The sequence below is a fragment of the Aptenodytes patagonicus genome, chromosome 3 (genome assembly GCF_965638725.1).
Source record: "Aptenodytes patagonicus chromosome 3, bAptPat1.pri.cur, whole genome shotgun sequence".
Lineage (NCBI taxonomy): Eukaryota > Metazoa > Chordata > Aves > Sphenisciformes > Spheniscidae > Aptenodytes > Aptenodytes patagonicus.
In genome coordinates, this window is record NC_134951.1 from 58,695,257 (window position 1) to 58,716,668 (window position 21,412).

Below are 21,412 nucleotides of genomic sequence, written 5' to 3' on the forward strand. Positions count from 1 at the left end.
GAGAACACTACTATGGGACAGCTGCCAGTAAAACGGTGATCTTGTCCCACGCTGACATGACGTAAACTGGTTTCAACCAAGGCAATGGAGTCTGGCCACTGAGTATCTAACAACAGCATTTCACTGCTGCTCACAAACAAGGACCTGATCAACATGCTGCTAGAACCAGTGACTTCTAAGGTTTGGTTCAACTGGGTTTTAAGAGAGCAACGCATATATTCACCTTTAATGAACCAGACTCGTAAAGATAAAACATAGCTTAGTAAATACTAGTGTATTCAACAGTAATAATCGGTTTGATATATATTTGTACATAGTCACCCTGAGAAGACACATTGGACATGTTTTTATATTCTTAGATCATAAACTCAGAGGGGCAAGTGTTAAAACATGAAGGAGATAATGGCTCGGTGCCTGGCCAGGAAGGCAGGCGGGCAGGAAGTGACTCATCTGCCCATTGACTGCACGAAGTACTCACAGAGGAAATCCATCTGTAGGTTAGCCCGGCAGACTGTCACTGCCATAATGGATTAAATCTTCCCATCATTGGACTATTGTAGCACTCAAAAAACATTAAAACATATGACTGTTTGTGGGGGAAGTTGGTTTAAAAGGGAAAGAAGTTAGCAGTGTCCCCTGCCAAGGCACTGATAAATGGGTTCTGTAGCAATGGCAACGGTGAGGGAGAGAGTAAATCAGCAGCAGGTATCATTTTCTTATGACTGCGTGCTTCTCATTTATCTTGAATGCTCTGAATTCATGCTATGAATCAGAAGCAATACCACAACAGTAGTATTTCAACTGGTCTGGTAGAGAAAGATCTCAGCGGCATCTGCTCTTCCAAATTTATTCTTCGGTTACTTACCCAACACACTTGAGTGACCAGGACCTCTTTGCAGAGTCTGAAAGAACAACAGTGCTTTTTTTTTTGCCGATATAGAAAAGATGGGTCTTTCTGCAAGCTGAATAGAATGTCCCTGTGCCTCCTCTTCTTTGCTTCTAACTGGGAAACAAAGCTGCCCAGGTGGCCTTCCAGAGAGAGTGACCTCAGAGTGATCGGAGTTCGCAGTATCCTTCCTTGATTCCTTTTGGCTTTCGTTCCATTTCTCATGTTATACAAAAGGGAGAAGCAGATCCCTCAGATCTCAGAAACCTCTGCTCAATAAAGAAGCATAGTTCCATTTCATAAAGTAATACACCGACTACTTCTAATCCGGGGAATCTGAAGAGACAACTTTCTTTTTACCGATATACTAGCTAACACATTATCCCTCAAAAATGATCAACCATTAAGATACTACATAGAATGAGAGAATTCACTCTGCCTAAATTCTACAGTATGCGTTTGGATTTAGATACCTAACACACATCTGAGTGGTAGACAGCAACCCAGTCATGCTCTTTTCAGGGCTGCGTAACTCTGTAGACAATTAAAATGTCTTCACTGATCTAGAAAAGTCTCCCGGGCATTATCAAATTTGTCCTGATGTGCTCAAAGGTATTGTTTAGAGGGATGCAAGCTTGACTTGCAATCTAGTAAAGACAGGTGCTAAAATGTGGGAGGTCTTAGGTTCTCAGATGTCCTCAGCAAGAAAGGGAGTGAACCTGTATCACTTTCTTGTTTCCTCTACCCCCAGAACACAGGGTATCTTAAGTGAGACGACTCACTACCATTTCTTCGTGAAGGGGCCACTTCACAACCAAGACTATGAGAGAGATGAAGACAGAAGAGCAGCATTACAATTACACTGCACCTTACCTGTCTCATCAATTTAAGCTTCAGCTGTTAAGTACTCAGGACATCTGCAAATCAGGCCTTACCAACGGTGCCCGTTAAAGAATGAACGCACAGAGTTTGCACTCACTAGTGAAAACCTTGGTTTAAGTGGGCTAATTTGTCCGTGTTAAGCAGGAGCTCAGATGCTGCAGTATTTCTTCATCCTCCCTGGTTTTGTCCTCCGCTAAGCATCACAGGCCCTTTCTAGGCATGCTGTAATGGAAGCTGCTGCAACTTTCCTCTTGCTGTCGGGGAATTTCAGCAAGCTTGCTGAAGAGCTCATATATTCGGCCTCCTCCGAGTTCAGATACCTCAATACACATACCTTGCTTGGTTGCACTGTTCTACGGCAATGAAAGGATGTATCCCAAAGGTCCGGCAGTATACTGAACTGGTTGAGTCCAGCAGGCGCTAGCACATCAGGCAGCCTGTCCTAAGAGATCCAGTCTCCAGCTAGTTGCCAGCTTGTTCATGGCTCTGCTGACTGTGCTTTAGAAGAACAGTTAAACTCTAGATTTCCACCCAAAACAGATTAATTAAAAAAAAAGGGGATCTAGCAGTATTTTGTCAGCCAAACTGCTGAACTGGACCACAAATGTGATTAGTACTGTACGACTGGAAAAGCTGTGGGACATACAGTACCTCAGTATTCTAGGCCCAGTTTTACCGGAGCAGAGGAAACATTTTTCATCTATGAAAAAATAAACTTGGTTTAATTTTCTTCCACTTACTCAGCTGCAATGATCTACGCACAGGTTTGAGGACACCACAGGAATGTGAGTGCCCAGTTCTCATACTTGTTGCTAACTGGGCATTCCCTTGCTTCATGAGACTTCATGTGTTTCATTAGTAAGGAAGGTAACTCTCTGCATTACCTGGCATTTCAGCTTTCCTGAAACACAGTTGCTCTGCTTCACTGTGTAGTTTCTCTGGCCCTCAGGCAGATCTTACAGTACAACAACTTTGAAACAAGCAGAATATAAAACGCAAAACCTTCTCAAACACAGCATAAGCATGGAGAACATGAAGGAAACTTTGAGCTCGACTTTCACCTCAATTTTGTGCTGCTATGACTCCGCTGATTTCAAGAGAGTTCTAATTTCCACTGGGCAGAGGGAAGAAAGTCAACCAGCCTCCCATAGAAGAGTATTTAGGAAAAGGTCCTGCAGTTCTAGGGAGCAGCTCATCACATAACTTTACGTAGCAAATTACGTTAGATGAGGCCCTAGCTACTGATCTATAGGGAAGTGATGAATAAAACAGTACTTCCAGCATAGGTGGATGAAATTTCTCTTAATTTTTTTATCATTTTGCATGGTAAAAAAAGCTCGTGGTGCTTGACTGTGGGGATCCGGTAGCTATGTTCTGGCTTCGCAATGGCCAGCTAGTAATATCCACCAAACGGAACAGCTAGCAAGAATTTTTGATTGTAAATGAGACCACCATGTAAGGGGCTGATGCAGCTCCAGTGGTGATGAAAAACTATGCCTTTAGCTGGCCTGTGAAAATTCAAGTAGGAAGACCGTCATAAATGTTAATAGCTCCAGGATTCTTCACCCTTCTCCAGTTTCAGTGTAGACACAGCATCCTGTAGGAAACTTCTCGTTTTCACGGGCAGTAGGATCATGAGTGCAGGTCACTCTCACCCTGGCATAGGTCTTTGTGAGAAGGAACAGGAAGGGGTGGCTCTGTGCTCTGGGAGGGAGGTGGATAAATTCCACTTCTTTTGATTGATGTCATGTTCCCCGTGGAGGAACTACTACACAATCAGTCTGAACAGTAATGTTTCTGTCATTTTCCCAAACTCTTAACAGTAAGCCAGCTACTATAATTACTGTTCTCATGATTTCACTGTATCACACCGAAGTACTGGGGCCTCATAATCCCTCATTCTCTGAAATTTTACAGTATTTTAACCCACCTGGTTTCAAGGGAGCTACTTCTAAATTTAAGCAAATCAAGAGAGAATCAGATCTTCTTTGTGCTAGCAAGCCTCTCAAAGGATTTACTGTGCTGTAAGCAACCACTCCATTCTTGTGTTTACCTTGCAGGTAATAACAAGAATATTCTGTGGAGAATTCAAATACAGGAGAAACATACCAGGCAAGTCACTGAAAGAAATTTAAGGCTTACCTTTCTCTGTAAACATGTAATGCATTAGTAGATTAATTTCCCATTAGACAAATGAATGACACAGCATGCAGCATGCTACAGAAGATGAACTGCATATCAGATGCAGTAAAACTCTAATCACAATTAAAATAGTCAAGTAAACATTATCTGAGTCAGAACCAAGCTACACTAGGGTAGCTCTTCACCATGCTGCTAGGTTTGAAGTGTAGCTTATATGCCAGGGCTTAATGCCCGCATTAAAGTTACCCTGGTTACTGAGGACTCCCATTCAATCACCTGAAATCGTTCTCTCTGCAGTGAAGAACTGCATGTTTATTACAGAGTTGGGTTTTGATAAAATGACCCAGAGTACAGACACAGATACCTGAACCAGTGTATTTAAAATTGAAATTAGAAAAAAAACAGAAACAAAAAGCTCTTGATCCGTGTCTTCAACATCAGCACTGTGACAAGGAGCACGGTAACCAGAGATGTAGCAGAATTGTCATGATACTGATAATACAGAAATACTTACCACAGCATGATGATAAATCTCAATATTGCTAACTACACTAAGACAAACAGCATATATAGATGAACAAAATACAGTGACATAGCTTTAGCATCATAATTTTTCTAAAGTGGCATAGTCATTTGGAAGGACAATCTGAATCGCATATAGTTCTAACCGTTACAGGAAATAAAGGATAACAGTCAATTAAGCCTGCTCTTCTGCAAGATTCACTATACTCTGGATATATGAACGTAACCATACAAGTCTTCAGGTTACATCAGGTCAATCAAAACAGTCAACCGATATAAGTAGTCTTGGGAAGAGTTTAGAAAACTAAAAGCCACATCAGGCCTGCAGTATATGCAGTCCTTAGTTTACGTAAAGTTTACGTCCCTTAAAGAAAGTATGTTCACTGGTATCAACAGAGGTCCAGGATGATTATTTTTAAATGCTTTGTAAACTACGGATACAATTGATAGAAGGATGGAGATTCAGAAGAACTGTATGTTAAGTAATTTGGAGGATATACATGTTACGTGCTTGGATTTTTCCTAACCTCTTCATCCCAATCAAAATCTAACGTAGCATCATCTAGCTCCGCTATCGAGAAGAGAGATTTCTGTGGGACCACACTGGCTTTACTAGCATTACCCAACGCAAAACTCTTCCTTCTGCTAGGATTGCTCACATGCACCTTCAGCAATGGGCTATGGCTTTCCTTGTTAGTGTCAATCTTAATGGTAGGCGAGGTTTCCAATTTTGACTCAGGACATGATGCAAAGGAGAACGTCGACAGTTTGGCTAATGTGCTGGAGCGCACCTTCCCTGTGCTTGGGCCACAAAGCTTCTCCTCTTCCTCCCTTTTCTTTTCAGTGGGTGGAGATGACATGGCATCAAAACTGACATCAGAGCGTATTGTTGCGTCTCCTCTGATCTCTCTCCCTAAGGCCTGACTCCGTTGCTCTTCTCTCCCTTTATTATCAATTGATCGTTTCTCCAAACTATTTTTTCCTAAGCAAGTCAATGTCATCTTGGATTTCTCAGGGGGGCAGCATTCTTCTGGCAGCTGCTCTCCCTGGAGCTGCCCTCCAGGCTTAAAAATAGTTTCATTCTGAAAAAGAGAAAATTCTTCATTTTTCTTCTCTGACGAATGACCAAGTTTTGTTCTTGGTCTGAAGGAAAATTTAGCTAGTTTAGCTGCTGGAGGACTTTCACTGTCAAGGATTTCTGGCTCATGGGAACTTACTACCTTTGCTTCCTTCACTACTTGACCTTTACTTCGTTTTCTCATGGAAATTGTTGCAGTTTTTGCTGCTACAGATACACTGCTCTTTTCCTCCCCTAGCACAGAATCTGCATCACTTGAAAGATCTGGCAGGCCAGATGCAGGTAATACTGAAGGAAGGGCCTTTGCCTTGGGGTCCTGCGTACTTGTAAAGAATCCACGTGATTTCTCTGTGTGCAGTCTCTGCCAGCTTTTAGAAACCCGTTGTGTAACAACTGAATCCTGCACACTAGCACTTGGTGATGCTGGGTCTTGAATATTTGCTTCTGAAGAAAAACAGTTGTGTCCTTCAGTCCTTTTCCTGCTTATCTTGGAAACTTTGTCCTGTTCCAAAGGAGCATGTAGATTCACAGTTGCTAGCGACTCTCTCATTCCATTTCCCTTCCTTGGTATTGAAGCACTTCTTTCTTCAGAACAGGATGTTTCACACAGGGTTTCTGAAGCCAAGTCATTTGGAGATATCTTGGGCACTGGAGACTTCTTCTGAAAAGTTTCTTCAGCATCAGTGTTGCTCTCTTCCAGGCTGTCAAACCATGCCAGGCTGCCATCATCACCTCTCTTACTATGTTTAATCAAGTGTTTTGTATTTTTGTTATTACCATGTGCCGGCTTGCATAAGGGTTCTAGGTGTACATCCCCTTCACAGTTGCCTTCAGGCAAAGAAGGCTGTGGCCTGGAGTTATTCTCTTGTTGATTTGAAGGTTCTGACGGAGACGTTTGCTTTGACTGCCCAAATGTATCCTCATTCAAGCATCTTGTAGTAGTGCTGAAACTTGTCTCTTCGGGCTGCAGCTGGCATGAATTTTCCTTTTGTAATCTATGGAATGAAAAAAACCAAAGCAATAGTAATTTATTTTTCTTTTTTTTCTTTCTTTATTGCATTAGTTATGCTTCATATGTATGAATGGTTAAAAGCTACAAATAATGTAGGTCACAAAACTGCATTATTAAGTTTCACGTTAGCTCCAAACACTGGTGTTGCAGCCTGTGATCTTTCAGCACCTTCTACAGTAAGTGGCAGAATTTAGTGTCCCCAATAAAAGATAGGCAGATGGACAGAGAAAGCAACCACCTAAACTTCATTTCCTTGGGAAACAAAAAAAAAAAAAACCAAAAAACCCAAATAAAAAGCTTTGTACTACTTACAGCCATTGCTAGAGTCCCTGAGGGATTACATATTCTGTAAGTATATCTTCTAGAACAGGAACCTCATCAGATTTTCTCCTGAGCAAGGCAAAGCCTCAAACGAGTTATCAGAATGGAAAACCTAGGTATTACTTGGAATAGTGGTTGCTGGTGGTTTTCTCTCACAATCACTATGGACCCAACATGTCAAAAACTCCACACGATAGAGTGAAAGCATCTCAGATCACCTATAAAACTTAATTATCACTGTCTGTGACTGTTAATATTCTCAGGGCCCTCCAAAACAACAGAGATGCTAGAATGAGGGTTCCCTCCAATCTCAGTATAGCTGATATTCTGTCTATTGTACCTAAACATATAATTTCCCAGAAAGAGAGCATTCTGCTTTTTGCTAAATAGTGATTCTAACCATGGGTGAAGAGCAGCCACATTCTATCCCCAAAGTGACTGCATTAGTGTAGGTGAAATGATTCCTATGCATTATAAACAGTTCCTCTGCTATATGAGAGAGAAAACACTATATTTACACGTATCTTTTAGAATCATTATTATCATTATTCACTAATATGCTTATTCTTAAACTTTTGATGGAAAGTAGCAGAAATGATCTGACTCATCAAGAAGGGCTGAAAGACACATGCTTGTTTTACTGAATTATAGTTTAGGGGGAATGCATGGGAGAAGTCTTCTAATACAGAATAGGTTGTTTCAAAGAGGACATTCATTTAGTATTCTCTAAGCTGCTTAAGAGGCAGGGAAGAAGAAATCAGCTTAATTTGCAGCATAGGGGATTCAGTGGGATATTAGGAAAACCTTTATGAGCATTAGGATGGAGCAACAATGGAACAGACTACCCAATGGCAACGGAAAATCCTCTTCGTTAGAAGGCCTTTGGAGCAGGTAACACAAGCCCCTGCCAGGAAGGTCAAACGCAGACCTGATCCGGTCTCTGTATTTGATCTCCCATCCCATCCTACATTTCTATGATCCCTTATGAACACCTCTGTTTTAAAACTAGCTTTTGTCTGTCTGTTGGAGATATCCAACTTTCATCTGCTTTTATTGCCTCTGTGGTTATTTAAGATGTCCTTACTATAAGTTACAAAATAAGTCTGAAAAATATTTAAAGGAAAAACCGTATTTTCCCAGCTGTTCTTATTCCATTAGCTTCGGTAACATTAATCTTTTATCTTCCCTTCACAATAAGAAAGTAAGAGTTTCTTTAGAGCCTAATCTCATTTCAGGAAACAAATGTTATTTTTTTGTATTTTATTTCCTTCCAATCCTAGCGTTTTCCTCTCAGTCCCAGTAAGTTAAAAGTTTTCTGTTAATAACAGCAAATAGACTTTCCAAAGATTATTGCAGTGAGCTGAAAACTAGAGAAGAGACAGTGAAAATTCCAGCGTGTAAAAAAGAAAAATCACCCAGAACAGAACTTTGATTCAGGCTTATATTTTCCATGTACAGAAAGGGAAGGATCCTGACAAGCCCAACACAAAAGAAGGCTTAAAAAATATGAAGCAGATCTGCTGTATCTTACCAAGCAAGTAACAAAAGGTTATATAAAATTATTTGCTCAGCTACAGAATCTGGCCTTTTGACCCTAAGAAGCTCCACTGAAACTTACATGAGCATAGAATTGAGATATGACTTGGGAACTGATTAAAATGTTCTTAAATTCTTTGCAAATTCTATAACCCAGAGAGAGAAATGATCTTGTAATGATCTCAGAGTGCTACTTTAAAACAATCTCCCTGCTTATCCATGTCCTCTAAAGAACAAGTCCCTTCCCAATGTCAGATTCTATTTTTAGACCCTCTCCAGATATTATTGTCAAACAATTCTTTTTCGCTATTGAATTATTTTGTTACTCTGCATATTATAACCTGTCAAGTCTTTGTAGCTCTTTGTGCAGAAGATCTTGCAGCTCCAGTCGCTCCAATATGAGTTCACACTGTGTTCGGTACTGTGCCATTGGATTTTCTGGAAATGAGGTGTGTAAGGCATTGATGCCACCGAGAAGTGCACCCCCCTATGTCACCAAAGAGATAAAAAAAAATAGGAAGCTATCTTTATTATTCAGCACCAAATTTAAACACCAGAGGCCATTTTATACACAATTCTCCCTTAGATATTTTAAAGCTTAAGGTAGCAAATATTTACTGAGTAACTGTATTCACACAAATAATCCTATTAGGTCTGCTCACACAGGCAATGTTGCTTATACGCATAAAGCAATTATATGATCAAGCCTGCAGTTTACTTGTACTGGTTTATTTTTATTTATACAAAAAACGGAAAGTCCACTTAAGGCTTGAGAACATCATGACTAAAAATGGAGATTAGGATTAAAGAAATTATACCTGGTAAAAATTCTGCCCATGTGAGACACTTTTATAACTGAAGAAGTTCTGATTGCTGAAAGTTTTCATTAGCTTTGCCTAATTATTTAAATGGAAGGACCTGGGTATTAAGGCTTGTCAACACAGGGTAAATTGACCAGCAAAAATATTTCTGAATAGCTCTTTACAAGTAACTAACTATTCAGGAATAATTCCAGAGAGCAAGTGATTTTAATCTGGGACAATTGTGCTGTGCCTTGTGAAAAATAAAGTAGTTTTTATTTGGAACAGAGCATCTGCACAAAGCGATTTGTTTCACAACAAATAAACTAGAATAGTCTGTAGTTAATTGCTCTTTGGAAAAAAAAACCCACACCACAAACCCTCTATTTTGCCACAGATTAGCTAGCATTTACCACTCCTGTCTAATCTATAAAGCTCAATACAACTAATGAACAAGATGCGTATCGTGCCATGAGAGCAATAGCAAAAGTCAACAGAGCCTCTACAACCAGAAATTGCTACATACGGCATCACATGGACCATACATTTTCATTTGTGGCAATATCTGGTTCTTCCATTTTGAAATGTTAAAATTTTGTATTAAAAAATAATTTACATTGAAAAAACATCATTCTGGTGGCTAACTAAAGCCCTCTAAAACTACACAGTGCTAAAACTAAGGCTGTCCATGCAACCATTAATGCATCCCATTGAAGTTATCACTTGGGGTTTTTTTTGCAGATCACTTCAGGAACATGATAGATCTGTTCTACATAGAAGCATTAGTCTGTAGCCATGGAAAAGGTTGTTGTAGAACCTCTCTGCTGTATGTGTTTCAAGGACTGGAAGGTTCATAGTTAATGAGGCAGGGACTGTAGAAAGGAAAGTCCAGTCTCTTGGTTAGGACGGTTGAAAGCAGCCAAGGAGAACTAGATTCTATCTCTGACACTAAGTTCCAGTTCTTGTGATTCAGAATGAGTCAGTTAAGCAAAGGTTTTGAAAGGCAATAAATCTGTAACTGGGAGCCTGATGTGGTGTGGGCACAGGAAACTGCAGTCAACAGGAAGTGTGCTCAAACACTCAAAATGCTACTACTCTGAAACTGGGGCCCTAACCATCTCTCATAGGGTATGCTCCAGTGGACAATTTCTTCTGGATCATGCATAATTCACCTCCAGATCATAGAACAGGAGTAGCACCAACCCATCATTTCACAAGGACTGCGTGAAGATAAGTGAATTGATATTTCTGAAATACTAAAACACACTGGAGATGAATACCCCAGAAAAACACATGAAGAAATATAGAATTCTACCTTTAGAAGATCAGGTAATAAAACATTGAGTAAAACACTGACAAAGGATAGTTGCTTTTGGCTTGAGTACTGTCAACCTGTGACCTAAGGATCCAATGGGAAAAAAAGGAACACGCGAATATATATCTTGAGATAGATGCCCAAGGGGTACAATTATGTCTCGCCCTCACTGACTTTTCAGTACTTTACTTGGCTATCACAATGAGCTTCTTTTAAATGTTCCTCTGTGTGTGTGTGTGTGTGTCTGTGTGACATTCTAAGTAGGTTGGGACTGAATTTAAGGTATCAGTGAAGTTTCATTCCTGTGCTGGTGCTTACATCTCTGAGATATCTGCCCCTCTGAGATATCATTTTGAGGAGAGGAAGGTAGCCATATGACAAATCCACACACTGTGGAACTGAGGGCAGAGGATCTAGAACAGAGAGAAAAAAGAAAGTATTACAGGGAAAGTAAGCAGAAAGGAAGGATGTAAAAGTGCCTAAGGACGGGAAGACAACATGTAAAAAGGGAGTAAGAGGAGAGGGATTGGAAAGGGAATAAAACAAGGACGAAAACATGACCAAGAGAAGGAGGGAGACAATGTTAACAAAGAGGAAATGAGGCAAAGAAAAGATCAAGCCAGGGGGATTAGAATATGCTCACGAAGACAAAGTAGGAAGGAGAAAAATAAGGGTGAATTAGAGAACGAAACAAACAAAAAACCCCAATGAACTAGGTTGGTGATGAAAATGTGATAGTCCTCCTTCCCAAGAGGGCTCACAAGAAATAACTGAGCACTGACCTGAGAACTGTGAACTTTCATTTTATACTGGCAAGAATATGACTTTTTGTAGAAGTTGCAAAGACAGTGTTGAAGACAGAGTTTTCTGAGCTGAAAGGTGGCAGCCAGTCCTTCAAGAATGACACTGGTACTTCCCCATTTACAACCTCATTCTACAGACTGACAATTAGGCAGGAAACACAGGATGTATCTATACATAAAGGTTTTTTTTTTCTAGAGAAGGAATCAATTTCTGAAAATAAACTTTTGCATGTTACTTCTATTTTTTTAATAAAACAAATAAATCACTTCCTTTAAAAATAAACTGTTTCAGTGATTCATTTATACTTTCCAAGAGGAAAGTAAAATTTGACCTTAAAGAGCAGATCTCAAATTTGCAGATTCCTAGCAAAAAAGAACACATTTGCCTACTTGCTCATAAGAAGTGAAGAGTGGAGCAAATATGATGAGCATACCAACTACTCCCAGGAAGTCTTCTGCAATTTTCTCACTAACTCTTATTAGATAGATGCTTGTTATGCAAACTGCAGCCCTTGAGGGCAGGGCTGTATAAATATGAAAAAGTGACCCACAGTTAAAACAATTCTTTTACATTTATTCGTGCTGATGAGGTAGAGAGATACACAGATGACAATACACATTCAGTATTATTATATACATACCTTCCACTTTTTGATGTTATGAAAACAAAATTGAGTATTTCAGATTTCAAAACCATATTGTTTTGAAACCAGTGTCCCATCAAATTCCCATCTAGTTAATTACAGGTTTAATTACAGTTAATGAACACTTATGTGATATCTTCTGCTGTTTCAACTGGATATATCACTACAGCTTCTTATTTTAACTTAGATGCAGTGCTGTCATTGAAAAGCTGAGCTCTTCAAAACAGTGCAAGATGAATTGCAGCACACAGTGAAATAATCTTTTGCTACTTAATAAGGTCAGGCCCTGTAGTATTTTTGAGACAAATTCCATTTGCAACACTGTGCAGTAGACTATCCATGGCACAAACTGCAATTAGTCTCTCAACCCTCACTGAAAGAACACAGGAGATCACAAGTGCCTACCTGCCATATGTGACTGTGCATCTATCCTGAAAAGCTTTATCTCCAAAAAAGGAGCGTATCTACTCCTGCAAAGGTCTTTAAAGTCCATTGAGCTAATGGGTGCTATATAAAATTGTTTTAATTTGAATATATTCGTATCAACCTATAGAGAAAAATAGGAAATGCCATTTTGGATCAGACCAGTCATCTGTGGAGTACACCACCTCTGATAGAGCCAAAACCAAGTATTTCAGACATGCTAAAAATCCCCATGCATAAAACTTCGGATAATCTGCTTATGGTAATTTTTTTTCTACTCCAAAGCATGAAGATTTATTTTCCTTAAAAATATTCTATCTGAAGTAATAGTGTCTATATTATTTTCCACACTGCCATTAAAAAAAAGCCTCTATCAGATTCACATTCCTTTTGTTAATTCTAAATGTGTTGCTTCTTCTTTACATTCAACATCCTAATGATGTTACAGTAAACTAAAATCTAGCCTTCAGTATTTTTTCAATGCCTTTTTACATAGAAACATTACACAAATCCAGGTGATAACTGGAATGCACAATTTTCAGTGTACAGCAACAAAAGTTCTGAGTTGTAGTATCACCACCAACATATTTTAAAGTGATCTAATGGCAAAATAAAGTGTAGGTCTCGGCAACTGTTTGAAACTTGCTCCAAAAAAATGATTTGGTTCTCTCATATCTAGTTAATGAGTGACAGGATAACATCATGGAAGAAAAACTCATCAGAGGCTATTAAACATAGCAATATAGACGCAATTTCTGGCTCAAAAGGCCTTTAAAATGTAGATTACCAAAAGCCAATAGCATGCCAAAACTTCACTTAGGCTGAAAAGTCTACAAAAAAAAGGTACCAGGCCTTTATCACCAATCCAGACTTTTCAGTATAATCTAAGGATTTTAATAATCAAGATGGACTAAAAATGACTTGTCAAGGTCTCTGATAACCTACTTTCCATGAGTGCATGACACCCTCCCCAAAGAAATGAAGGGAGCTAGCATATATCTACATGATAAACTGAATCCCTTAAATGTGGTATTGCAGCAGTGGCAATGTCTGCAAGAAACCTTACCTGCATAGAAGATTCCATCACCGATACCACAGTTACAGCATCTTCCAAAGTCACAGTATCCCTAAACATCAACCGGGCATGAGCTATCAAAAATAAATGGACATTGAAAGCAAGCGTTACCAAAGTCAAAAAGCAATTTTTTTGTACTAGAAGGGACAGGATATCTCTTCAAATTTGTTCAGCTCTTCAAACACTTGTGTATGGGCCTAACTTGAACATGAATATAATCCTTTTGATTTTAGTGTCAATTTCAACAGGAATTGGAAGGCTTAGTTTTACTAGTAAAGAATGTAATGGGACTTCTGGATTACAGTTACCATGACAGTTCGAATAAAGATGCTCAAAATGCTAGAGTTAAAAAATGTAAAGTGATGGATATCACAACGAAGAGTGTGATATGAAACATCCCTATCTATATAGGTATGTGTCATCACCATAAAGTAAAAAATTAAGTCTAATTTTCATCACAGGTCAGAAAAGATTTGATTTCCTCTAACTGGTCTGTGTCACAAATCTAGTATTATTTAATACGCTTTTCTCTACAATAGCTTTATTTTTTCTTCCTTCCCTTTCTTAAGTCAGCAAAACGAAACTGATTTTTGCAAATGGATAGAATGCAAATAATTTACCACATGAAACTCTCCTCCTAATTGGCCATGGAAACACACAGAGTTCTTATTCAGCAAGAGAAAGGCAGGTTAATTAATACCATCTATAGAATACTTTGAAAGAACAAAATGCTACTAAAAACCCCAATCATGTGGATGCATAAGAATAGAAGAAACACTGAATGTGAAAATAATATGTAAATCCCTAAAAGTTAGGAATGTCTTTCATTTAAATAATTTTTCCCCCAAAATGGAGAACAAAATATAAACATCTGATGCAGGAAACACTACATTGCTGACTGGCATATGATAGCATAAAGACCATTTATGGTTGTTATACAAAAATACAGAACATTCTTTTAAATTCATCCTACAAATATCTGATATGCCACTTTATAAAACAAAATCCTGTTAAGACAGAGACCTACTGCTTCCTTTGGTTTTGTTCTTATAAATGAAATATGATTTGAACTCAGAGCTGGAAATGTAAGTCCTATTGCAAAATACAGGCTTGATCATTGATATTTAAGGAAACAAAAATGTGTTATTTTTGATGTTATATTAATTTTAGGATAGAAGCAAATACTTGATGCCTTTCCTCAGGCTGAGTAGGATGGCAACCCAGGACTCAAATGAAGTAAAATAATCCTGAGATTGCTTTTCATAAAGACACGTAACTTCTGAGATTTCTCTCTCAAATGTGATTTCTTCCAGTGGTTCTAGTTTTTATTATGGGTGTGAGAACGGCAAAACTAAAACTGATTTTGATAATCTAAATATAACACCCTTTCCCATATTCAAAATCTCCAACCCCAAGTCTCTTTAGATTAGAAAGATAAAACAATACAAGCATCACCTATCCCTACCTCTATGGAAAAGCTGCTACTTTGCTTACTGGCTATAATTATACTCCTGATCTGCTCATTTTATAAAGGTTAATTGTTAGACTAAAAATAAAATCGCCACGGCCTTACCTTCTGCAAGGCGTATCAAACTCTCTAATAAGCGAATGGTAGTTCGGGCAGCGTTTCTGCAGTCACTCTGACGCTGCATTTGATAGTAGCGTACAAGGATCAGGTTGCTCTCATCAGACAATTTCGGCTGTATACTTTTTATAAGGCAGAAGTAGGTTTTCATCTTTTCCATGCTCCACAGCTTTTCTGATTTGCTTGGGCAACCTGTGTAACAACTGCCTAGTCAGTAATTTTATAACAACAGACATCAAGCTTTTTCCTAAGAATTCCTGTTAAATAGACAAGTGACTGTACAAGACGCATTACTGTATTTCTGGGGCATACTGGGTTGTCTGTACACTAGTACTCAAGGACTTGGTCAAATTCCAGTGCAGAATCTGACACACCACTCAATCTCTCCCCTATCAAAATCCACAGTAAAGCCTCCAGTAATTTCAACAGAACTGCTGTCAGATTCGCTGCCCACCAGATGGTACAGTCAGTACTGAGTGCTCTAGTATTCCTTAAAATGTAAAATGCTACATGAATGTACATGAATGCTACATGTACCGCCTCTGGCCATTTTACCTACTTTGTAGGAACCAAAAGCTACCTGCCATATTCTGAACATTTTTTGCAGGGAAACATCCTGGGAAGGGAAGGAAGCTAGCTGAAGAAGTTTCCTCTAACCACTTCTTCCCTAACGGGGATCAAGGCCATGCTCCTAAAGTGGATGGAGAAGGGGCTGGTTAAAATCAAATCACACCGCCTTCTCTAATTCCAGAGCACAGAACGCCTTGTAGGGAACACTATTGTTCACTCTTTGAGCCCTGCAGCATGCGCAGCTCAGATTTGTTCTGTCTGAATTAAGTTTCCCGTTAACAGCATGTTCAATTGCATGGTGTGTAGGATCCGCACATCAAGCAAGGTAAAGGCGCAAGATGGAAACGATCCACTTACTGAGCACTCTGGGCCGAAATCTCTTGTAAGTGCTCATAGAGTGAAAGTATAGTGTTCTCAGCTCACCCCTATTAATTAATTAGTGATCTCTATCTTACTCCTGCTTGAAAAACAATCATACTGCAGGAAACTACCACAGCAAAAATGTAAACACTGATTAATATGAAAGACTCAAGAATAACAAACAAAACTGAAAGGTGGGGAAATTAAAAGAACCAACCAAACAACAAAAACAGCTTATAATTTAAAAAGACTACTCTTACCTTTATTTTGCAAGATGAAGGATGAAATGATGCGGTCCCATTCCTCATTCTTTGTATCTAACAAAACTAAGACCAGGTCAAATCTGCTCAACAGGGGACTGCCAAGAGCTATGTTGACAGAGACAGACTCATTAGGGTCATAATGGCCTTTTGGGTTTGTTGCTGCCAGGATAGTTGTCCTTGTATTAAGCTTGCACACCAAGCTAGAGAAAAGTATGGTGAACATTATGGTTGAATTAAATTGGGTGGGGGAAATGATTCCAAAGTGTTAAAAATTATCACGTTTTTATGTTATAAAGAGCACATCTCACCTTTAAAGACCGTAAGAGCTAAACAATAGACACAATTATTGTATTAATATAGATTATATATACAGCATTTCTCAGTCAGAGAATAGGAACTAGACAGAAAGACAGTGATCAGGATACCAAAAGTAACTAAGCAATATCACCATGAGTAATCTATATACAGCTATGTCCTTAAATGGTGAAAACAAACATAACTTTTCAAAAATAAATACTACTTTGCTGATTTATACAGTACAGAAACACTTTTTTATGATGGAAAGTAACATTTTAGCTTAATACACTGTCGTGGTTTAATTTCAGTCGGCAACTAAGCACCACGCAGCCGCTCGCTCACTCCCCCCCACCCGGTGGGATGGGGGAGAGAATTGGAAGAGCACAAGTGAGAAAAACTCGTGGGTTGAGATAAAAACAGTTTAATAATTGAAATAAAATTATAATAATAATATGATAATAATAATAATACACAAAACAAGTGATGCACAGTACAATTGCTCACCACCCGCCGACTGATGCCCAGCCAGTCCCCGAGCAGCGGCCCCCCCCCCGCCAGCTTTCCCCAGTTTATGTACTGCGCATGACGTCACATGGTATGGAATGTCCCTTTGGCCAGTTTGGCTGTGCCCCCTCCCAGCTTCTTGTGCACCTCCAGCCTTCTCAGTCAGTAGAGCATGGGAAGCTGAAAAGTCCCTGGCTAGTGTAAGCATTACCTAGCAACAACTAAAACATCGGTGCGTTATCAACTTTGTTCTCATCCTAAATCCAAAACACCATACCAGCTACTAGAAAGGAAATTAACTCTAACCCTGCCGAAACCAGGACATACACATTTTAAGAAAGCAAAATAAAATGTAATATAAATGTATGTTTTATTCCTGTGTGTAAACATGTTATGAATTATGAACCCAACCAACCAATGACAGCAGCCACATCAACTGTTTCTCCAGGGAAATAGCCATTCTCCTCTCTTAACCATGCTATCTTGGCATGTGTTTTCAGATCTGGGGAGAGATTATTTTTATACTAGTAGTTCCAATGTAATCCTTTTGGTTAAGGCAGCAGCAGAAGTATTCTAACTTCGGTTTGTCACCAAGCTATTTCTAGTCAGCTCCTGAGTAACTGCTGCCTCACGTCCAAAGTTCTTCTGTAACTGAGAGGAAGGACCACAGATCTTCTATTAGCTTATACCCAATGGGAAAAAAACCCTTCTCTCCCATGCACCAAAATAAGACCTTAAATTAACAAAGTGCTTAACCTATCTGTGCTAAGTTACTACTAAAAAAATCCTCATTAGATGTAGTCCTTAAAAGTGAGCAACTGAGGCTATATGTGCAAGTTAGCAAACTGTGTTTTGGGGTCTACAAAACCAACCAACTGCAACAACGAATCCGGCTACAATAGGTCGCTATCTTACTAAGTAGATAGGACCACATTGACTCAAAATATTTGTCCCCAGCCGGATTACTGGCAAAGGCCAGTAATCTCCCAGGTGAGAGCAGCATTACTTATCCGCTGTCTGCCTAGCATATTTACAGGGGATGCATCAGAATTGAGTTGGGAGAAAAAGTACCACTTCAGAAGGTATTTTTATGATGAATGGGTAAATTCAGGCAAATTCATGGTTGTTTTCAACATACAGCAGAGTATGGCTAAAATCCTTGACATGACATAGGGTAAAGAAGATGCATTAGATCTGTCTTACAGGCAACAGCAAAATGTTCAGCAAAATCCCAAAGGAGAAAGAGGCAGAAAGGAGCTGAGTTATGAAGCACCTAAAGGAGTTAAAAATGGCATAAAACCAAAGAGGCTAAAGAGAGCTTCAGTGGAGATGATCAGAATAAAGGGCATGATCAGTTAGAGGAGCCAAGAAGATGTGATCGGAGCAAGAGCTGAGTTGAAGGCAACAAAGAGGAATGTGGAAAGGGTGACGCCTTTTGAGCAGCAGAGATTTCAGCAATACCAGTCAGGAAATTATTTGGGCCTGGACAAGAGCTGCGTATGACTGACAGAATGAGATTTGAGCTCAAAGAGCAAAGTGGCAGGGGGGAAAATAGCAGATTTGAACACACTCTACTTTGAAAAAGAAAGCAAGGAACTGAAAGTAAGCAGGAGTTTATATTTATGCCATGCCTAACATACAAAATTCAGCAGCCTGGAAATCTCTTGGTTTTCTTTTGTTACCATGCAGTATTACTGGATTTTGGAGAAATGAAGTCCCGCTTTCTGAGTTCCAATAAAAATTTCACAAAGTTCCTCATTTCACATATGGTTATTATGACCACTCGCAACAAAGGACAAGAAAAGGAACACCAAGTCTTCTTAGGAAAGTGCCCTGGTCTACAGTGGTAGATTGAAAACCCAACAGTGAAGAGGGTATGTATTTATTTGGATCACTTGCAACCTCTGGTCCAGTGCACTGTCCTTTGAAACATTGACTCGTCTAGTTTATGAATACTGCTGAGAACAAATATTAAGTACAACAAAGAAAACATATTTAATCAGCATGACAAACCTCCCTCCAACTTCTAAGTACAAGAGAAACATCTTATGTTTTATCACATATGTTAACATGCCACTTACCCTGCCTTTGCAACACTGATGGTTTGTTGCTCCATTGCTTCATGGATACTGGTTCTGTCATGTTCTTTAATACTATTGAACTCGTCAATGCAACAAAGGCCTCCATCTGCAAGCACCAGTGCTCCAGCTTCCAAGTTCCATTCCCCAAAGTCCTTCACAGCAGTCACTGTCAAACCTGAAGAATCAATTACTTCAGTCAGTCTTTTCCTTAAAATGCAGGAATGCACTTGAGTGAAGAAAGGGACCCAGCGCACTGGCTTGTGCCACGGACAGAAGGCAAAACAGCAGGTTAGCTCCACCATATACCTCTACCATGTAACTCACTTTACACCTATTGGTAAGAAATCCCACTAGCATTCGGCAGGTTAGCCTGGATCTGTGGAACAGATTCTGTTAAGCTTCCCATGTTCGATAGTGGCTTGTTTCAGGACTTTGTTAATTGAACAAAAGAGATTAGGGTAAGAAGACAAAATCTGCCAGATCAAACTGAAAATTAGGGTAAATGCAAAGATCGCAAAATTATGGAATGGACCCAATCAGCTCCTCCTCCCCATCAACTACTAAAACAGACATATATTTTGGAGCTGCAAAACAAATTTGGGAAAAAAGTATGATTTCAAGTGTCTTTTAACTCCTGGCCCCAGGAAGTGGAGACAAATTCTCACTTTAAGACAATTATGTTTCTTTATGAGATTTTGGGTTCCTCTAAGCATTAAGCAAAAACAAAAATTCAAAGATGCCCAAGGATGAAAGGGCCAGGGGTGTGGGGGGGGAAGCACCCAGCACAGATCAGTAAATCTACAGGATACAACACCAGGAGCATGGCAGGTCAGAAACTCTGCACAGCTGTGAAAATGGCCACTCATATGTGCAGCTCCTTTCAAACGTTCTATTCCCTATTTCCCAGCTTCTTCTCTATCTTTAGCACTCCTTTTTCACTTCAGTGTTCAGCTCAAAATATCCTAGTAGTTGACAAGCTGTGACCAGCCTAAAATCTCCTGGAATGCCATGGCAAAACCTGCCCAAGAATCTGCCCCCCCCCCCCAACTTCCCTTGGTTCAGGGAGGAGAGGCCATGGAGGCCTTCTCATCGCTGCGCAGCCACCACAATAGCCATTTGTTCCCAGTCAGCAAGAAGTTATTGGAAATGTATGTTTCCTGATAATATAACGTGTACTTTAGCTTGTTGTGAGGAATCTCCTCCTTTGCGTCCAATCTTTCCTGGTTTCCTGGACCCTGCACTGAACAACTCAGGCAGTCAGTCATATAGCAGAATTATAAAAAAGCAAAATAACCTCTAGCCTTGTGTCAGACATATGGAGAACGCTATTAAAAAGTGGAGCAAGCAACAGATCAGGCAAGTATCAGATGATATTTCTTCGTAAATACAAACCAAAAGTGTCATCTACTTTCCAAACCTTGCACGGGCTTGGAGATTTGCTGAAGGGCAAGGGCAAGGCCAAGGCTCTGTGCCTCAGCACTGCGCTCTCTCCTGCTGCAGATCTGGCAGCACTCTACTCCCACCAGCAGGGCTCGGCCTTTCCACGCAGGTGGAAAGATGGCTCCTACATGCCTTCCTGCTGTGCATATTCCACCGCATTCAAGGGCTCCCTGCAGACATTACTAGAGCCTGGCTGTATATTTGTTTCCACACAAAATCTCCTCTTGTGGTGAGGGTACACAACTCACCCCCCCAAGCCCTGAGCACTTTCTGCTCTTCCCACCCCACACCCCGGCGCCCCCAGAGGCAGGAGGCACGTACACTGGTGCTACCGCGGTAGGTCACTCCTCCCTACCCCTTGCGTGTGGCAGCCACAAGATGGCTTCCCCTACAGGCCTCCTGCTACCACACAAGATGGCCTCCTTTCTGGGCTTCCTGCTTCTGCATAGGGATGTGTTGTTTCAGAGTTTGTGATGTTACCTAAGCCCTTCTTTACAAATACAGGAAGGCTCCTCGACAGCACAGCTGTGTAAAAGACACACTCTGATCCCTCCACAGCCCCTCCAAGGGTGGACCTCTCTAGCAGCAGTGAGATGGATTCGTGGCAGAACTCAGCCCTGTGCAGGCGACCTGTCTGCATCCGGGGCGCCCAGCACCCCGCCAGCAAACCCCCCTTTATTCAGGTAGCGGCCCAATGAGCAAGGTGCCAGCTGGGCTCTCTGTTACGCCGCCTCCTGGCACACCACCTTTGGCCAAGAGGTCGGCGCTGCGGGGCTGACCAAGGCGGCGCACCTCCCCTGGGCGGTTGGCCTCTTGCAAGCTGATGGCCCCCGCGCAGCCCCACAGCCCCGAGCCGGGGTGGCCCTGACACCC

The 21,412-nt window shown here is 40.3% G+C and overlaps 1 protein-coding gene across 1 annotated transcript in view; it reads right to left on the reverse strand.

Moving 5' to 3' along the window:
- Positions 1-4,200: 4,200 nt before the first annotated feature.
- The window catches only part of MCM9 (minichromosome maintenance 9 homologous recombination repair factor), a 49,017-nt gene continuing 31,805 nt past the window's right edge, over positions 4,201-21,412 (reverse strand). Inside the window, exons 7-12 of the mRNA XM_076333485.1 lie at positions 19,100-19,274; positions 16,215-16,417; positions 15,013-15,216; positions 13,431-13,513; positions 8,721-8,866; positions 4,201-6,505 (exon numbers count right to left, since the gene is read on the reverse strand). Of these exons, the coding sequence (XP_076189600.1) occupies positions 4,936-6,505; positions 8,721-8,866; positions 13,431-13,513; positions 15,013-15,216; positions 16,215-16,417; positions 19,100-19,274 (2,381 nt within the window). The 3' untranslated portion in view covers positions 4,201-4,935. The remainder of the gene's footprint in view (positions 6,506-8,720; positions 8,867-13,430; positions 13,514-15,012; positions 15,217-16,214; positions 16,418-19,099; positions 19,275-21,412) is intronic.